The sequence below is a fragment of the Anser anser genome (genome assembly GCF_964211835.1).
Source record: "Anser anser genome assembly, chromosome: 23".
In the NCBI taxonomy this organism is placed as follows: Eukaryota; Metazoa; Chordata; class Aves; order Anseriformes; family Anatidae; genus Anser; species Anser anser.
This window is the reverse complement of record NC_139744.1, coordinates 4,836,860-4,856,477: the sequence shown is the minus strand read 5'-3', so window position 1 is coordinate 4,856,477 and position 19,618 is coordinate 4,836,860. Positions and strand designations below refer to the sequence as shown.

The 19,618-nt window shown below is 53.3% G+C and overlaps 3 protein-coding genes across 3 annotated transcripts in view; 1 reads left to right on the top strand and 2 right to left on the bottom strand.

The window, feature by feature from the left end:
• LOC310885820 (M1-specific T cell receptor alpha chain-like) overlaps window positions 1-19,618 on the top strand; it is a 373,370-nt gene that overhangs the window by 5,538 nt on the left and 348,214 nt on the right. The gene's annotated exons all lie outside the window — the stretch shown is intronic.
• Window positions 512-4,507, bottom strand: LOC310885873 (feather keratin Cos2-3-like). Its single transcript, XM_083809674.1, has 2 exons — window positions 3,221-4,507; window positions 512-2,845 (listed from the first exon to the last, which is right to left on the bottom strand). The coding sequence occupies exons 1-2, from the start codon at window positions 3,317-3,319 to the stop codon at window positions 2,519-2,521; spliced, it is 426 nt and encodes a 141-aa protein (XP_083665800.1). The 5' UTR covers window positions 3,320-4,507; the 3' UTR covers window positions 512-2,518.
• Window positions 4,826-10,373, bottom strand: LOC310885868 (feather keratin Cos1-1/Cos1-3/Cos2-1-like; the record flags this gene model as incomplete). Its single annotated transcript, XM_083809670.1, has 1 exon — window positions 4,826-10,373. One exon carries the CDS (start codon window positions 10,371-10,373, stop codon window positions 10,068-10,070), a length of 306 nt encoding a protein of 101 aa, XP_083665796.1. The 3' UTR covers window positions 4,826-10,067.

Here is a 19,618-nt window from a genome sequence, read left to right as displayed (position 1 = left end):
CCAGGATGAGAATCGGAATGAGGCAATTAATATTGGAAAAAAAATGTTCCATTAAGGAAAACATTTAAAACTTCTTTCTCATCATCTTCTTCTGAGCATTCCGTGGCCCTGTTCAGAAAAAGCTGAACTGGGAAATGTAGAGAATAAAAATACTTCTAAAATTTCATTTATTTCTTGTTTCTTTTGCAACATTCTGAAGCTTAATTTCTCTTCACTTTGATTGAAAAAAAAATCACTGGGTTGATACTGATGATAGTTTATAGCGGTATTTTTGTTGTCTGGCTGGAATTTTTATGAGTTGGGAGCTTCTTTTACGCAGAAAATTATTGAATGTAATACTGCACTGTAGGACACAAAGAAATCTTTCTCTAGCAATGAAAAAAAAACATTAATATTTCTTTTCAAAGATGAAATAAAAAAATAAAAATAAAACATTAATATTTCTAATGAAAGACTGTACTTTGTAGCTTGTACTTTTGTAATTTGTACTTTGTACTTTTTTCCAGGAGGGTCATGAAGTCAAGAGTGGATGGGTGGATGCCTGGAGAAGGATGGACAGCTGTTTGTATGGCTGTCTCTACGGAAGTAGAGTGTGAGGGAGAGAGGGCAGATGGAGGGAAAATGAGAGATCAAGAGAGGCCATGAGAGGCAAGGAAAAGACTTTTTGTTGATGTCTTCTGCTGCTCTTATTACAACATGAAACCTCAGTCTGACATCATCCCCTTCTGAAACCTTAGAGCCATGGCAAAGGAGAACAGGACCTTTGGGACTGAATTCATTCTTCTGAGCTTAACAGACCATCCCGGCTGGCACATCATCCTCTTTGTCATTACCTTCTCCTCATCTCTCTGAAGGCTATGGGGAATGGCCCCCCTTTGTCACTGTGGGGAGTGACCAGCCCCCCAGTATCCCAATGCACTTTTTCCTCAGCCCGTTCACCTTCTTGGAGAACTTGTACTCCACCACCATTGCTCCCCAAACACTGGAGACTTTCCACGTCATCAGGTGAACCATTTGTGTTTCCAGCTGCCTGCCATAGACATTTTTTCCCCTTCTCCAGGGTATCACTGAGTTTCTCATCTTCACAATGTTGCTCTCCAATTGCCACGCACGAGGCACTGCATAGCACCTCAGTCATGAGAAAGAAACTCATGAGAAACTCATGAGAAAGAAGGATAACTTCCTGCTCTCCTTCGGAGCATGGGTGCGGAGGGGGTACCAGGAACACCATTGTCCGTTTCTGCTCTGGTGCTGGGCCTCTTCTGAGCCTGGCCTGCAGGACTATAATGCTGAGCAAGATCCTTGACTGTATCCAAACACTTTCCCTATTCCCTTGTCTTTGACTCACCTGGATATCTGCACCCACAGAATGTCTTTTCTGGAGCATGGTGGGGTTCTGCCACCTACAGGGCCACTGAGTTCCAGGGCCTGATGAAAGTTTACCCAAGCTTGGGGAAGAGAAAGCCACTTGGGTTCACAGGGACTGGGGGCTCCAGTGTGTGGCCTGATGTGACTGGTAGCAGTACGAACTTGTGGATCCCCTCAGCCCTACACATCTTGGCAACAGCTGAGCCATGCCAGATGCTGTGCTGAAGGGTGATGGGGATGCACAGGGAAGCTCTACCTGCTCTCCATGCCCAGACATGATGCCCATGATCACGTGGTGGAGGAAAGGTGAAAGTGGAGTAGAGACAGAGGGCCTTCCCCAAGACAAATAACCATTCCCAGTTTCTGCAGTCCTTTGGGATCATCTTTGTCTGAGCCTCCATCCCCAGCACAGCTCCACCCAAAGCAATAGGAGCTCTCTTCCCCAAGAGCTGGGGCCTCCAATGTCAACAGCACTTGTCTAGGCGGAGACGGCACAAGTCAAGGACTGGTGTCCATTGGCTGTGGAAGAACTAGGGATGCCTTCCTCAGCTTCAACAGACAGTGCCTGAAAGATGAATTGCTGCAGTATGTCCTGCATTCCAGTGCCTAGAGGCATAAGGCAGTGCCCTCAACCTATTCCCACTAAGGAATGGTTTTCTCCCTTGGTCATCTGTATTCAGAGGAAAAGACCACACAGGGACACACTCAGGGTTGCTGCAAATGTTTATCAAGTCTCAGGAGGGAAATGAGGTGACTCCAAGAGGAGGCCCCGAGATCGTAGCACAGCAGGAGCAGACAAAAATCTGTTCAGCTTTTCCAATGGCAGGCTTGCAACAGGGCATCAATCTACCTGGCCCACAAGTGGAGAGGGGCTAGCAGGTCACTCCAGGCTGGTTTCTGGGGGCCTCACGGAAAGGAGAGGGCAAGAAAGAAAAGAAAGAACAAGAGTGTGTGGAAAACAGGATAGATATACATCGGCCATGTTGTCGCAGAATCCAGGTTGGCCCCTTCCTGTCTGTCTTTACAGGACAAGTCAGAGATGGTCAGGTCCTCTTAATACAACAACACAAAGTTTGTTCTTTTATCCATTTTTGTACAGCAGCATGTTCTGAGTTCCTGGGGTCCTGGTCTGGGGCACTGTCTGGCATCTTTAGCAGGGGCGGCACCTGCTGCCACAGTAGCGGCTGGTAATACAGGAGAGGTCACAGCATCCAGAGTTGATGGGGACTCCGTCACAGCTGAGGATGCTGCCAACAGCAGCAGAGGTGGAGGATGCCACAGCAGTGTTCTGCGGGAAGGAACTGAGGATGGGTCCGGGCAGGGTCACCACCACGGGAGAGGGCTGGATGACGATGGTGGAGTTCTGGCACTGCCTGACGCAGGGCTCATTGCAGCTGCTGGCCAGCGGGGTCGGGCCGCAGGGCTGGCACGGCCGGCACTGGTCGTAGCAGGACATGTCTGGGGGCAGGAGGTGCACCTGGGAGAGAGCACAGGGAGGAAGCAGAACATGGGCATGCATGAGGAAAAGCCTGTCACCACACCCTGACGGAACCAAGGCACAGGCAGTGCTGTGAGCTGGAGGCTGTGCAGGGATGTGTGAGGCCTTCTTGGTCTCATCCTGCCAGGACCCAAAAAGAACCACCAGAGCCTGGCTACACTCTAGGCTCCAGCCCAGGAGCCATCATACTAAAGGCCCAGTCTTCCTCCATGACAAACCTTCTACCCCTTGACTCTCCCACAACCAGCAGCCCCAAGATTTGGCATGGAACACAGCTGATAACAGCTGAGAGGTTCATGTAGTTCAGATCTGCTTTTGGAGAATGAGGGGGACAAGAAGGGGCTTCACACTCACCTTGTTCCCAAGGAGAAGAAGGCCAGAGAAGTGGATGAGAGAGCACAGACCTGGGCTGGCTTTTATACTGGGCCTTAGTTGCCCCATGTCCAGAGGCATCCCTTGAAGCAGGGACTATTTTCTGACAAGCTACTCGTGCATGCAAAACATCCCAGCTAATGATACGGGATGTGTGTTGCCTTCCTGTGATGCTGCTTTTCATTTCCTGCTTTATGCCCTTTCCCCAGAGAAGACAACTTCTGAGTGGCAGGAAGGGAGGCCCAAGTATTTCCAGGCAACACACATCAGTGTGGGCAGAAGACTCAGCTCACGTGCTGGAAGAGTCCAGGAAAGGCAAATGAGGTCAGCTTGGGTGACTCCTTAGGGGCTCTTTGGGGCCCTTTTGGCTATAGGTGACCCAGCTCCTCCCTGTGACCCTACCCCTCCTGATACTGCCCTCAGGGAAAACCTGCTGGCCTGTTTTGCCTCCTCCTGCTCTGACCCAGGGATGTCTGTATAAGGGGAGAGGTTGTCCAGGGCCCTTTCTGGATCACAAAAGAAAGGCCCAACAGGACAACGTCTGTTTTAGTTAGAAGGAATAAGAACATGAATGTAGACAGAAAGTAAACCTTTCATGTGCAGGTGACCCTGCCTTCTACCAGCATCGGACAGAGCCGGCTGGGTTTTCCCAAGACACACAGTGCAGATCCTGTCCATAGAGAATTCCTTCTTCACTCCCATAACTTCATGCCTTTCATTTATTGTTTTAAAAAATAAATAAAATCGCACACCTCCTCCTTACATGATGCAAGCTTATTTCTGTCATGACACCCACCAGTGATCAGTAGGGGCACTCCAGCACTTTCCCTTACCACTGCTACTCAGGCTAACAAATGGGATTCTCAGGCCTTAAGTGCAAGGCCCAAGAAAGCTGATGTTGTCTTGTCAAGAGCCCTGGCTCCAGTGCCTTCTGCAAGGCTCCCAGTCCACCTCCCCTCCCTACGAGGTCACAGCATGTACTTTGCCCAAATGTTGTCCAGAATCTTTGCTGCACACTGTGTCACGTTCATGCACATGTTCCTCTCTTGTGGGCACTTGCCTGTACTGGGGCTGCCTGGGACAGAGTTAACATTCCCCACAGCAGCCCCTAGAATGCTGTGCTCTGCGCTTGGAGCTAGAACAGCATTGCCATCACACCAGTGTTGGGGCTATAGTGGAGCAGTGCTGGCACAGCATCAGGACTCTCTCCAAGCCCCCCCAAAGCCAGAAGGTAGGGGGTGGGCAAGAGGTGGGGAGGGCACATTATCAGGGCAGCTGACCTAAACCAACCAAAGGGATATTCCATACTCAAACATTCAGCAGTGAAGATGTGAAAGGGGAAGGAAATCCAGGGGTGGGCATATTGAGTCTGTGCTTCCAAACACATTACTTGCTAATGGGAAGTGGAGAATAATTTTCTCTCAATTTGTTTCCAAAAAGCCTTTGCTCATTGGTTTTTGTTTTTTTTTCTTCCTTTTTCATATATTTACATTATCACTATCTCAACTTTTAAGCCCTTTAGCTTAAATCACATCTCTCCCCACATCTTCCTTTCAGCAGGGAGTGTGAGAGAGCTGTGTGGTGGAGTTTAGTTGGCCATCAGTGTGAAACTACAACAGCCTGTGTGCTGGACTTGTGCAAGTGTCTGTGGGTGCAGTTTTGCATGATTCCACGCAGGTGTGCAAGAGAAGGTGTGTGTTTGTGAGAACTGTGTGGCCCCCCTCACAAGAAAATGGGCTGGTCACCTCAGGGCATTCTCCACTGCTCTGTCCATGAGCTCCAGAGAGCAGCCAGGGCAAGAAGGAACCTGAGAACAGCTGAACAATCACAGAACAAACCCAGCCCAGAAGTGCCCACAGCACACATGCTGAAATGCGGCCTTCTGTATCTGTAGCCCACTGCCTCCCGACCCTAGGAAGTTCACTGCCAATTTCAGTCCCCAACAAGGATGGGCCCACAACAGTTTGGATCCTTATTTCAATTCTGTAACACAAGATTCAGAGTGTAAGAGCGTGGTGGCAGTCACCCCTCCCTGCTTCTCCAGGCCAGGACACAGCTGCACTCCCCATGGCTAGAGAGTTCAAAAGGATGGTGTTAGCTTTATGTACAGGGAGACAGGCTGAGAAATCCTGCCCTCTTCGAGCAGGCCCAGCCCTACGTAGATCTGCTGCTGGTGTGGTGTCAGTGGTGTCTGGGGTGGGACAGGGGTCCCCCATGGGGAAACCAATGCCACACATACTTCTGTGACTCATGGGCCTGGAGCTGAGTCATGCAGGGGCTGAAACCTTGGGCAGAAGTGGCATTGAACCAGAGGAACATGGGTCCTATTTACCCTGAAGGCGGTCAAGGCCTGGAGCAGATTGCCAAAGAGATGCTAGGGGAGCTCCATCCTTGGAAGAGTTCAGACTTTGCCTGGACTTGATCCTGAGCAACCTGATCTGATGAGACCCGCTCTGAACACAGGGTTGGACTACGTGCGTGCTGGAGGTGCAGCCTGTGATCCTCTGGAGGGTTTCTCAGATGACCTCTCATTCGGACTGCTCAGGAAGCCTGGGGCAACATGCACAGTCACCACATCTCAGCCTTGGAGGGATGCTGTTGAAAAATCACTGTTTCTATTAATTCCCACTGTGACCCTTGATCACATACAGATATCATTCATGACATCAAAAGTGGGTGGAGGGAACAGCACTCATGCACACTGTAAAAGCTCATGCTCATCTAAAAAGATGCATGAACTCATGGGTGCACTCACAGACACTCCTGAATGCATACTGAAGTATATTTGGGCACACACAGACAGGTATGTGTGCACACAGTGAAGAAAGCAAATGCTGCTCTCCTGAACTCCAGGGTTCTGATCTCACTTTCTCCTGTCTCTGAAGGAACATCCTGGCTTGCTGAGGCCCTGCTGTGTTTTTCCTCGGAAGATATCAAGAGGTGGAAGACCATGAGTCCTGAGCAGCAACTCCATCTCCTCCTTCCTCCTGCCCCTGGTATCTTCCCACAGGGGTGAGGGGAAGGTCTACAGAGTGGTTTCTTTTGTTGCTGCTGGGTTTGGCTGAGAGCTGAGAGCTACTGCTCTTCATTCTGGATTCAGCCATCTACCTCTTGATCCAGACTGGGAATACACTCATGATGGTGGAGCCCAACCAGCCCTTGCATCGTTCCATGTAGTTTATCTTTGGAAACCTCCCATTCACTGACATGTGCCACGTCTTGGTCAGGATGCCTCTTATGCTTTTAGATGCCTTCTCTGCAGATAGGACAATTTACTTTTCCAGCTGTGTGCTCTCGCTCCTCTGCCTCCACTAGTGGGCCTAAACTGGGACGTCCTCTTCGCACTCATGGCCTATGACCAAGCTGCGTGCATCTGCCACCCACTGCAGTACTCCAGTCTGGTGGGAGGCCTGTGGTCTGAGCTCCTGCTCCCTTTCTTGGCACAAGTGGTGCTCACCCTTCGTTTGCCCTGCTCTGGCCCTACACAATCACAGCTTCTTCTGGGATTCGCTATCTCTCATGCAGCTGGCTTCTGCAGAGAGCTTCTGGACTGCTGTGCTGCTTGACTACAACAGCACCACCAGTTTTCCTGTCCTCCTTGAGCTCCTGCAGGGTGCTCCTGGTCTCCCTCTGAATGTAGACATGTGAGGAGACACAAGACACTGTCTGCTCACTCTCACTTGGCTGCACTTGTATCAGCTGTCAACCGTTTTCGTCTCCCCTCCCCCCACATGACAGTTTCAGTAGTAGAAAAGCCCTTTCATGAGTTTTCTCCTCCTTTTCTTCTTGGCAGTGGCTGCAGGCAGAGCCCAGGTGCAGCAGGAGCCGTGGGCACAGACCAGGGATGGCACCGGCATCAACATCACCTGCTCACACCCCAACATCCAGTCTAATGAAGTCATCCACTGGTACCGTCATCTCCCGGGCCGAGGCCCCGCATTCCTCGTGAGCAGTCGCAAAGACTCCAGACCAGTGTCAGACCCGGAGGGGTGGCTGTGGGTGGCAGCAGACCGCCGGTCCAGCGCCCTGTGTCTCGCCCAGCCCCGGCTTCGGGACGCGGCGGTGTATTACTGCGCCCTGAGAGCCACGGGGAGAGGAGCCGGGGCTGCGGCCGGGCAGGAACCGTGGCGGGCGGGGCCGGGCGTGTGTGGCGGGGGCGAGGCAGGGGCACAGCCCCCAGGGGGCGCTGCCGCTCCGCCCGCCGGGACCACCTCGCCCCGCAGCACCGGGGGTTCCCCCGCCAGCCCGGCCCCTCCAAGGCACTCCAGTTCTGCTGAAAGGGCCTGGAGCCTGGGTGCAGATGAACGGAGATGGCACCAGCCTGGCAGAGATGTGTCCAGGGAAGAGGCACTGAAACACAGCTCCTTTCTCCTGAGCCCTCCTTTTCCTCACGCTGCAACAATCACCCTCTGGTACTGCCAACAGTTTGGGTCCTTGGTTTAATTCAAGGTAACAGTGTTTGGAGTGTCTCAGCGTGGCTGTCCATCGATGACCTTGGGATGTATAGGAGAAGCAGACTGCTGTGAGGCTCCTGATAGTGCCTGTCAGTGAGGGATTTCCACCCCTGGACACTGCCAGGTCCTCCTGGGAGTCAGTGCCGGAGCCAGGCCCATCTCCTCACACCTGTCTGTAAAGGCCTGCCAGCATTGCCTCAGAAATGCATCGCAGAGGGGACAGATTCCCATCCAGCCCATGTCAGGCTGGTTCTCCTGAAGGCAAAGGGGCAGCTCCACGTGCGGGATTTCACAGCAAAGGGGTTTGCTCAGCTTAGTGGGTGTCTCATCCAAGCTAAGCTGCCTTGTGCAAACACAGAAGCAGATCCCACCCACAGTTTTATCCATTTGCCAACGACACACACCAAGAACTTCACCCAAGGTTGATATACTGTCTCCTGGGGCATTGAAGGTAGGCAATAAACAGTAGGGCAATTAAGAAACCAATGTCTCCAGGATCTACCAGTCCTGTATTGAGTTGCAACACAGGCCAAGCCCTTCCAGGGCCATGGGCTATCCCAACAAACCAGAAATGTTTCTCAGAGCTCTGCCTGGGTCTCTTTCCTGTGGTCTACCCCACACCTTAGCCCTGGCAGTGCCATACCTTCACCTGGGCTAAACTGGTTACGTTCTCTTGCAGCTGTGGCTGGTTCCATTCCTCTGACACCAGGAGGGATAAAGGGTCTACCCCAGCACACCTTTGGCTCTTCTCTCTTGCCTGCATGGTTGATTCCTTCTGGACATGACAAGGCTGTACCAAGCAGGGCCATACGTGGATCTCTAAGGAAACAGCTCTGTAATCGAGCAGGGACAGCGTGCCCTGCTGATGGGAGCTGTTACAGAGGTAACCAGGCTCTAATGAGAAACTGCAGACATCAGGGGGCTGCAAAGCACTGACAGGAAAAATGTCTGCCAGCAGTCGAACTGGGCCTGGAAACAATGGGCATCCTTGAAGTGCAGCTGGGCACCAGAGCGCTGCAAACATCCTGAAGATAGCCTCTACATAACCAAAGGAAGAAACAGAGAAACAACCTCTTGCTTGAGCAGGAGCAAACCAAACGGTCAGGAAAAGTGGAAAGGAGTGTGAGGAAGTCCCTGTGAGTGCAGGTCCTGGGCCTGAGGAAAGCTGCTGCATGCCTGGGGTCAAGTGGGCAGCACAGAGCAGCGTGGGGGCATGCAAACTGCTTGCTGTCTTTGCACTGACCCAGCCCATGGGGGTGCAGGGTCCTCAGGGACTGGAGATTGCCGCGTATGGTCCATTACGGCTAACACCAATGCTGACTTGTGAAGGGGGTCAGCCCTGCCTGTGTGCCACCACCTGGGCCCTGCCAAGTGCTGTGCTGGGGGCAGTTGGGCCTCATGGGACACATGTTCCTGCCGCACGTGCCTATGTGTGCTGGCCATAGCCCCGAGGTGGGGCAAAAGAGGGGAGATGAAGGTGGAGTAGAAGTGGTGGGGCATCCCTGCACTTATTCCACCCATTCCCCACATCTGTCATCCATCTTCTGTCCCCACCTGCTTACCCAGCACAGCACTGTCCTGAGCAAGAGGAAGCCCGTTCCTAAGAGCCTGCAGGGTGCCCAGCCTCCACAGCCTCCCACAGACTCATAGCTTTTCCCGTGAGGACAGCAGAGGTTGTGCTCTCTGTTTGCAGGACAGGGGGAGCTGTGGGCAGAGACGCTGCAAGGCAAGGGTAGATTGCCCCTTGCTCTGTGAAAGCCAGGGATGTCTTCTGCAGCTGCAAGGGGCAGTGCCCAAGAGAGAACTCTCTGCAGCGTGTCGCAACCTCCCATTCTTCTGGGAGTAGGGAAGAGGCTCCTTAAACACCCATCTTGTACCCAGCAAGGGCAAAACCATTCTCCCTGGGCAGCTCAAGAGGGCATACACGGAGGGAAAATAACATCTACAGCCAAGGCTGGGATGCAGAAATCTTTAATGAGTGTACAGAGGAAAAGCAGGTCACTCTGAGCAGAGGCCCCTCAGTGCAGGGATCACCAGGGCCTACTGAGAGACAGCGTCCCTTGCCCATGGCGCAGATCATGCAGGGCATGTGTCTGCTGTTACCGCAGTGGGAGGGCTGGATCTGAGGAGCCCCACAGCCCAAGGGAGGAGAAGAACACAAAGAAAAGGGAGAGAAGGAGGTAGGTGGAGGGATGGAAAGAGAGACATGAGGCATGTTTTCAGAAATCTCGGGGTAGCCTCTGGTCTGGCTCCTGCCAATGTTACCTCCTCTGGTGAGGAAGGTCAGTCATTCTGCAAGCAATGGCCTGAAGATTCCTCCTTCTATTGTCCAGCACCATGGTCGTGCTGAAACCCCAGGGCCATGGCCAGTGGCTTTAGCAGGGCAGGCACCTTCTGCCACAGTAGCGGCTGGAAATGCCCGAGAGGTCACAGCAGCCAGAGGTGATGGGGACTCCGTCACAGCTGAGGATGCTGCCAACAGCAGCAGAGGTGGAGGATCCCACAACGGTGTTCTGCGGGAAGGAGCTGAGGATGGGTCCGGGCAGGGTCACCACCACAGGAGAGGGCTCAATGACGACGGTGGAGTTCTGGCACTGCCTGACGCAGGGCTCGTTGCAGCTGCTGGCCAGTGGGGTCGGGCCACAGGGCCGGTATGGCAGGCACTGGTTGTAGCAGGACATGTCTTGGGGCTGGAGATGCACCTGGGAGAGAGGGCAGAGAGGAAGCAGAACGCATGGGTAGGTGAGGAGCAGCCCTGTTACCCAAAACAAAGGAGCCAAGACAACTGCTGAGGGTGGATGTGGAGGCTGTGCCAGGAGGCTCATGGTCTTCATCGCTTTGTGCTGACAGGGCCCTTCAAAGAGCAGCCTGAACCAATGAGACAATCCCGTAGCACGTAATCCAAAAAGCTGCCTCAGCACCATGTCCCAGCCTCTCTCTACACAGAATGTCTCTCTCCACCCCTCTCCCATGGCCAAGAAATCCAAGACCCAGCATAGCACTGAACCACCATCAGATGTGATGTCTATTGATGCAAGATCCCTTCTAGTTCAGAAGAGGAGGAGAGAGGGCTTCAGACTCACCTGGTTCCCAAGGAGGAGGAGGCGAGAGAATTGGATGAGAGAGCAGGGAGCTGGGCTGCCTTTTATACTGGTACTTCATTGCTGCAGGCCCAGGGGCACCCTTGGCAGAGGTAACAATTTTCTGAGAAGCTCATCTTGAATGCAAACCATTCCAACAAATGTTATGGTCTGTGTGTTGGTTTCCTGCACTGCTGCCTTTTCATTTCCAGATCTAGGCCATGGCCATTCCACAGCAATGGTTTCTTTAGAGTGCTGGGATGAAATGTCCAAGGATTTCTAGGGCAGGAATGCATCAGTGAGGGCAGAAGACTCACCGGAAGTGCTGGACGGGTCCCCTCTGATCATCTTCATGGCTCTCCTCTGGACCCACTCTAATGGGTCTATATCTTTCTCATGCTGGGGGCCCCAAAGCTGAACACAGCACTCCAGGTGGGGTCTCAGTGAAGCAGAGCAGAGATAAGCTCTCTAATCTAATTAGAGCAGATTTATTCTCTCCTAACTTACTCATCAGACAATGTCTCTGTATTCTTTCCATGTTACCTGTCCTTGCTCCCACCCTCTATGGCCTTCTCTGTCATGTTTGTGTTTAGCCAGTTGCTCCATGTTCATCCACACAGTTCTCCTGGCATTTTGCCTGACTCTGTCTTTGTTGGGATGCATCGCTCCTGAGCTTGGAGGAGGTGATCCTTGAATATTAACCAGCCTTCTTGGGCCCATCTCCCCTTCACAGCTTTGTATCATGGTACACTGCCAAGCAGATGCCTGAGCAGGCCAAAGTCTGCTCTCCAGAAGTCCAGGGCGTGAAGTCTGTTGTGCTTCCTCCTCGCTGTGCTCAGGATCATCAATTCCACTATTTCACAGTCACTGCAGCCAAGGCTGCCCTTGAGCTTCACATTCCCACCAGCCCCAGCTGCTATGAGAACGAGGTCCAGAATATAGCACCTCTCCTCATAGGCTCACCTTGTGCAGTCACCTGAGGGCCTGCTTGCTTGTGTTCACACATCTGCTCTTGTCTTGTGAAAACTTGTGTGCAGCTGGCTTTGTGTGAACGCATGTGGGTGCACAGATTTGTGCATGGCTTCATGCAGGTATAGATGAGCACGTGCGTGTGTCCTTGTTTCCCCTTTATCATGAGGGAATGTGCACAGTGTGAGCACTCTCCCCTGCTCTGTGCATGAGTCGTGCAGGGGAGCAGGTTCCCAGGGTCAGAAGGAGCCTGAGAGCCGCTGAACGGAGATGGCACCAGCCTGGCAGAGATGTGTCCAGGGAAGAGGCACTGAAACACAGCTCCTTTCTCCTGAGCCCTCCTTTTCCTCACACTGCAACAATCACCCTCTGGTACTGCCAACTTCAGGCCCCAGCAAGGACCGTATCAGGACAGTTTGGGTCCTTGGTTTAATTCAAGGTAACAATGTTTGGAGTGCCTCAGCGTGGCTGTCCATCAAACACCATGTTCATAGTTCCTGGGAGCCCTTCCAAGGGGCCCTGACCAGCAGCTTTGGCATGCAGGGTACCTTCTGCCTGAGTAGCAGCTGGCAATGCCAGAGACATCCAGTCCTGCTGAATGCTTTCATTAAGGCCAAGAGCAGTCGGAAGGAGGGCACCCTTGGCCAGTTTGTGCATGGTCCCCAACCGGGGCACACAGGTGGTGACAGCGTAGGTCACAAGGGGGCTTCGGAGAATGCAGGAAGGCTGGAGAAGGGGGCTGACCAGAGCCTCAGGATGGTGCAAAGGAGCAAAGAAAAGGATTTTCCTCTTGGGCAGGAAGCCCCCCCAGAGTAATGCGGGGTGGGGGCTGGCTGCCGAGGAAGCAGAGCCTCAGGAAAGGGTTTTGGGTGCAGGAGGCACCCAGCCACACACGAGCCAGCAGCGCGCCCTTGCAGCAAAGGCAGCCAACGGCCTGCGGAGCTGGGGGGGTCAGGGGGTGCCCCGCAGTGCGTGGGGCCGGGCAGGTGGGGCGGGGGCGAGGCGGGGGCACAGCCACAGCCGGAGCCACGTGGGGGCGCTGCCGGTGCTTGGAAGTCCCCTTGCAGGGCCCGGAGTTAAACAGCACGGGCCCGAGGGAGCATCGGAACAGCCACGTTGGGTTTCCTCTGTTTTCTGCAGTGGTCTCGTTTCAGGAGCTTGTTGTACAGGCTTTGTCCCAAACCCAAATCCAGCACCTCTGGCGCTGAGATGACGTCCTGGCAATGCCACAAATGTCTGTGCTGGACACTGCCTCTAGTGACACCTTTTGGAACCTTGGATCTTGCCAAAGGACTGAGGCGTTGAGGAGTTTGCTGCACTAGTCAGCGCCGTTGAAGGTCTCTCCTTGGAGCAGGATTCACTCCTGTCTGTGTGTGCAGAGGTGCTGACTGCTGAGCAGAGGGCTGTGGTGGGGCGTCCTTCCCTGCCAGAGGGAGAGTGTACCTCTCCTGAGGGGGTTGGGTGGAGGGGGGGGAGGCAATCCCATCTCCATTGACAGCAGAGCTGGGTGCAGGCCTCTGTGTCTGGCCGGGTTCTGGATGGCAGTGGGAAACCACTGGGGACACTTGCCCCTTGCTGGGGCTGCCCACCTGCCAGAGGGGGCAAAAAGAGGGAAGCACACAGTGGCCATGTTGGTGTCCTTTTGCCTTACCGCTGACCAAGTGAAATGTCCTAGCCTTCACAGGCCTGCAGCTGTGAGCTAATGGCACAAGTGTGAAGCTCGCGGTGCTGGAAAACCTGTGACTGGCAATGGGGAACCTGGGGCACAGCAAAGATTGGCTGGATTCCTTTCTGACTGCTTTAACCACTGGCCCATCCCTCTCTTGAGAGCCTTGCTGTGGCAGAGGTGTGCCCCAAGGAGCAGCAGGGGGAGAGCTTTTCTCCGCCCTCTGTGCTGAGCTTCAGAGGCTGCTTTGAGCTGGCAGAGGGGGAAGTGAACTCGCAAGCTTGAGCTCCCTCTTTCCGGGCACTCCGTGGGCACCCTGTGAAGGCGAGAGCGTGACATGGTCCTGCTTTTTCTGGCAGCCTTGATGGCACTGTCAGACTTTGGTGAGATGTGACATTCAGGAGGGCAAGCTAGGGGCAAGATGGCATCCCATCGTTTCCGGAGGGGGGAAATTGGAGTCCTGCCTCCCTGGAAGAACTGCAAGTGTTTTCTGTAGGGAGAGCAGGGGCTGCAGACCAGTAAAGGAGACAGTCTGGGAGATGTCAGGAGCAATAAGTGTGCAGGGAGGAATAAGCATCTAGACTTTTCCTTTGCAGATGCCTAGCATTCTTACATGCATTGTTGATAGGTATGTATGGACTCAAAGCCTGGCGAGGTACTGCTAAAAAGTCGGTAAGCTGACAGACTTGGGTATGGGAATTAAACAGCATCTGAAGAAAGAAGAGTGCATGTGTACTTAGCTCAGCATTTTACAGCCCCTGAAAAGGGAGATGGAAAGAGGAGACAGTGAGCAAGCTGGTGAAATGAGAGAGACAGGAGAGAAAGGGGGAGAACAGACACACCTTCAAGCAGTGCTGAAATGCTGTTCTGGCTTTGCAGGTCATGCACAGAAGGACTCTGTGCTGCAGTTTGCACAAGAAACCACCATCCAGGTGGGACACAACGCAACTCTGCACTGCAATTTCTCCACCAGCAGCTTTGCTCCCTACATCTTCTGGTATCAGCAGCGCCCGACCCAGTCCCCTCAGTTCTTGCTGCAGGTGAGCAAGTCCAAGCCTCATGTGCATTCCGGGAGGATCTCCTCTGTGCTCTCCATGGAGAACTCCCAGGTGCTTCTCCACGTGCAAGATGCCAAGCTCCAGGACAGCGCTGTCTACCTGTGTGCGCTGAAACCACACTGGTGCGTGCAGCATGCAGATTTATACAGGAAGGTGCGGGTGCTGTGAGGAGCAGCTCCCTCTCATCACAGTTTGCATGGAGCTCTGAGCTGAGCCTGCCCAGCAAGGACACGTGGGGCTTGTGGTGAGCCAGGTGTGAGTGGCAGCCCCTGCTCCTGATGCCTGGCAGTGTGGTTAGCATAACCAACAGTAAGGCAAATATCCATAATGTGGAAGGGGGCTGTTAAGGTGCACCCCTGCCCCCTTGTCTCTCCCTCTCACTGGCCCCAGTATGTGGAGACACCCACCATTGTGGTGAGAAAGGGCATTAGTCACTCACTGCCACGTGCCAAAGAATGTGGACTGCACAGCTCTGTACAGCACAGCAGAGCTCTGTAGCTACACAGGTGAGCTGCCATGCAGATCCCAAGCTTCTCCATGAACAATCTTCTTCTGTATCAGGACTCCACAGGCAGTGAAGAGGATTCACTGCTTTGTGTGGTAAATTTTTTTTGAGAGAGGGAGAAAAGTTCACACTGCCTGGGGGGTATAAAAGGAACAGTTGGGGTCTGCAGGGCTTGGAATGTCATTCCTTTGGTTGTCTGAGAGCTCCACGTTTGAGGTGTGCTGAGGGAGATATGGGGGAAGACAACACAACTAGCCAGGTGCTGCCAAGCCAGACAAGGTGTTAGGGGTGGTGATAGAGGGGGCAGAAGCATCAGGGAAGCAGAGACTGCCAGGGATGTGGCCGTGGGTGGGTGCCCCCTGTGGCCCACCAGTGTGAGTGCACGTGACCCACTGAACCCACATGCTTTTCCCTGCTGACTCCTCACCCCTTACCCTATGGACCAGGTTGTCCTTGTCCCCTCTGGGCTTGTGACATCCCACACCCCACTGGAGCCCCGTTCCTCTTGCAAATGCTACGTTATCCCACCAGAACAGGACACAGCCAGAAACCCTGGGCTGCTGCGTAGCATGGTTCCTCCCTTCTTTCTGGGGATGTGGGAGAGAAATCGAGGTGTCTTCTCCTCACACAGGAAATAGGAACATCCCCATGCACCTGAGGGCCCCAGGGTAAAAAGAACAAGCTCAGTGGCAAAGACTGCCCTGACATCAGCCATGGCCAAGCAGTGCGTGTGCAGAAGAGAAGGCAGTTGTAGCTGGGGAGGTGAGGACCCCTCTGGGAGAGGAGATGAGAGCAGCCCCTTCCCATGATGTGGCCCCCAGAGTTCCCAGGACCCCTGACTGTGACAATCCTCAATGGTTGCTCCTGCTGGAGGAGGGAGAAACCCCAGGGGGCATTTGGGGCACAGTCAGACCAGAACATTTCTCGTCACTGAATCTCCCCTTGTTCCCCCAGCAGAGTCATTTCCGGCAGCTCTGTTCTCTCGGGGCTGGGAGGTGCTTTTCTGACTCTCTCTCCCTCAGCAAACAGGAGGGTCGCTCTCAGCATGCACCGCGGGTATCTCGTCCTCACTGCCTTCCTGGGGCAACTGCTGGGTAAGTGCTGGCTTTTAATCAAGACATAAATCTTCTTTCCCCAGGAAGCCCTCATCAGCCTTACCATGTTTATGTGGGGACCAACTCTTGAATCACAGGGAAAATGTTGGTAAATGTTGGCTCCCGTTTCTGGTTCTTGGACCGGTTCCTTCAAGATGCTGTTATTCTTCAAAATGAGAAGAAAATGCAGAGGATAGACCTGAGGCGCGTCTCCTTTTTTTTTTTTTCTTGTACTTTCTGTCCTTTTATTTCTGCCTCTCTCTTCTGGTCCACCTACTGTCACCAGAGAAGATTTCATCAGTCTCTGCAGTCCCTCATTTCTCCCTTTCCTACAGAAACAGCCGGATTGTGTCCAAGTGGATACAGGGACATGAAAGCTCTCCTCCCATGGATATTACCAGGGTGTCCAGTCTGTCTTCTGCCTGATGTGTTCCTGCCATGGCCTCCAATGTCCTCCTGCTTGTCAGCACAGCCAGGGCTCCCTCTTGCCACAGCTCACCTCAGCTTTGTTTGTACTGTTGAGCTTTGGAGCACCCTGAGATGACAGGGATGAGGAAGCAGGTTGAACCTTTTCCCAGTAGCTGCATGGGCGCCTCAACCTGCTGGAGGATGCTGGATCCAGCACACAAAGCCAGGCATGACAGGCTGTGCCCTGGTCCTCTGGGCAGAAGGAGAGCAGGCAGGAGGAGCAGGCACACAGCACAGCTCTCACAGGGTCCGCTCTGGCCAGGGAGCTCTGAGCTCTGCCCCCAAAACACCTTGCTGTGCCCAGGCCTCAGGACCCTTCAGCCCAGTAAAGGACAGGGAGACCTATCTCCCACAGGTCTGAATTCACTCCTGTTTGGCTGCCTGGAGATTTCCTCACAGAGCTGCTGACCTTCTCTTTCTTCCAGAAACCATGGGGCAGGTGTCCGTCGCCCAGGAAGAAAGACAAGTCACCGTGGAGCAGGGAAACACCTTCCAGACCAATTGCACATACCAGAGCTCCAACTTTTATGGTTTGCTCTGGTACCAGCAGAAGAAGGGACAATCCCCTCAGCTGATTTCTTATCAAGCAGGAAAGGGCACCAAGCAGAAGGACCGTTTCACCACGGAGCTGAACACTGATGGGAAATACAGTGTTCTGCGGCTGAAGGGAGTTGAGCTCTCTGACAGCGCCTTGTACCTCTGTGCTGTGAGTGACACCCTGGTGCAGGGAGCTGCCCTGGCTGAGCAACAACCCCGGATGGGGAGGGGATGTGTCTGTGCAAGGCAGAGCTCTGGGATGGGGCCCTCAGCTCTCCCCTGGCTGCGCTGCTTCCCCTGTTCACTCCAAGAGCTGACAGCCATATTCTCTTTCTCAAACGGGCTGGTGTCTGTGGCTGAGCAGAGAGGGCTGACCCCGACTGGCTGACCTGGACCGCAGGGCTCTACTTTCCTCTCTTCCTGGTCTGACAGAATAGGGCAGAGCCTGCTGGGAGATAAGACTGCCTTAGGGGCTGGCTCTCAGCCCCTCAGCCCCAGGGTGAGTAAATTCCTGCCAGCCCATGATAAAGCAGCTTGCTTTGAGCCCTGGCCAGCCCAGCCCAGAGACCCCTAGAAGTAGTTCTGACAGAGATTTGCAGGGTTCTTCTCTCTCTTCAATGAGTCAATCAATAAATTGGATTTGCATCCCAGCCACCAGGTTTTCTCCAGACCTTCAGCCAGTTCATGTCCAAAGCCTGTGCCTAAGGGACAGAACAAATAGAGCAGCCCTTAGTGCCAAAGGCCCAAGAGCTCTCCATGTTCATCACAGCAAGCAATCAGAGCAAGAGATAAATGAAGACTTACAGCCCACTGAGTTTGTTGATGTCTCCTCAGGGGAGCTGGAGGCATGTGTGATCATCCTCAGCCCCTGCACAGGGAGCAGTGTCATAATGACCAGCTCCTGCGGCAGTGGGGGATTGCATGTCTGGGACAAGCTGGGTGTCCTGCAGGCTGCAAATGCCGAGACCTGGCAGGAGAAACGAGGCTGTGCTGATGAAGCTTCCTCTGTCTCACAAAGCATGTTGAATGTGGTGTTTTGATGTCCTCAGACTTGAGGAAACTCTTTTGTTTGCTTACAAGAGCAAGAATTGAAGCAACCCGGAGAAAGAAAAGCTTGGCGTAGGCAGCTCCCAGCAGGGGGCAGCCATGGACCCTCTTTCCTCTGTGCCCTCGCGGAAGGCAGCACCAGCCTCAGCCTTGTCTCAAATTACTACTGCTGAAATTACAACATGAAACCTCAGTCTGACATCATCCCCTTCTGAAACCTTAGAGCCATGGCAAAGGAGAACAGGACCTTTGGGGCTGAATTCATTCTTCTGAGCTTAACAGACCATCCCGGCTGGCACATCATCCTCTTTGTCATTACCTTCTCCTCATCTCTCTGAAGGCTATGGGGAATGGCCCCCCTTTGTCACTGTGGGGAGTGACCTGAAAGAAACTTTGCTTCCTGCTCACCTTAGGAGCATGGGTGCGGAGGGGGTACCAGGAACACCATTGTCCGTTTCTGCTCTGGTGCTGGGCCCCTTCTGAGCCTGGCCTGTGGGGCTATAATGCTGAGCAAGATCCTTGACTGTATCCAAACACGTTTTCTTTTCCCTTGTCTTTCACTCACCACAAGACATTTCCTGCTTGTGCCTCCCACCCCATCACAGTTCCCATTCTCTGAGGATGTTTCTGTCAATATATATATTCTTTACCAAGCAGTGAATGGCAAGTGAGTTAAGGCACTCAAAAAGGCTCCCCATGGAAGTGGTCACAGCAACAAGCCTGCCTGGAGTCAAGAAGAATTCAGACAACACTCTCAGACCTGTTGTTTCATTTGCAGGTAATCCTGCGTGAAGCTAGAGGAGATGGACTTGATGATCCTTGTTTGTCTGTTCTAACTTAGGATATCCTAGAGTTCTGTTATTCTATGGTTTTCAGAGACAACGAGATGCTATGTGGACAATGTCTTTTTAAAATGTTGTTCTTGTTCTCCTCAGGTAACTTATGCTGCAGGCTGGGAATAGGAAAGATGGAATCAACAAGTTGACCTGTTCTCTAGAAGGATTTTGTCGTTTCCAAGACAAAGTTGAATCTCCAAATTGTGAGTGTGCTCCTCCGTCTCAGACTTCAGTGTTAGCCAGGAGACAATTCTGACTCAGGAGCACCTATTGATTATTGCTCTAACCCAGGCAATAGATGTGTTATGTGTAGAAGGTCTCGGTCCCTGGGTGAGAGCTGGGGCTGGGGCGCAGGCTAAGGCCAGACCCCAGAGAGGCCTGGCTAAAGGCTCCATCCAGTGATGGATCTGGCCATCTAGGAAGCTGGCCAGGCCAGGCTGAAAAGATTAGGTGAGGCCAGGCACAGGCACACATGCAGCAGAGCTGGGGCAGGGCTATGCTAGGCCTGAGCTTGTGCAGAGGCCCCGGGTGAGGGGTCAGTACAGAGCTGGGAGCCGAGGTTATCCTGGGCTTTGGTGGTCTTGGTTCTGATGCTTGTTGCCATTGTGCTGCCACTTGAGCCAGCACTGCCTCCCAGAGAACCTGGCCTGTGGAGAGGTCCCCCCA

What these genes read in the sequence shown, in the direction of transcription:
- LOC310885873 (XM_083809674.1), bottom strand. Translation starts at nt 3,319, where the DNA reads ATGCCTCTGGACATGGGGCAACTAAGGCCCAGTATAAAAGCCAGCCCA. An exon ending in TTCTTCTCCTTGGGAACAAG is followed by an intron (nt 2,846 to 3,220) that starts GTGAGTGTGAAG and finishes GCTCTCTCCCAG; the next exon opens with GTGCACCTCCTGCCCCCAGA.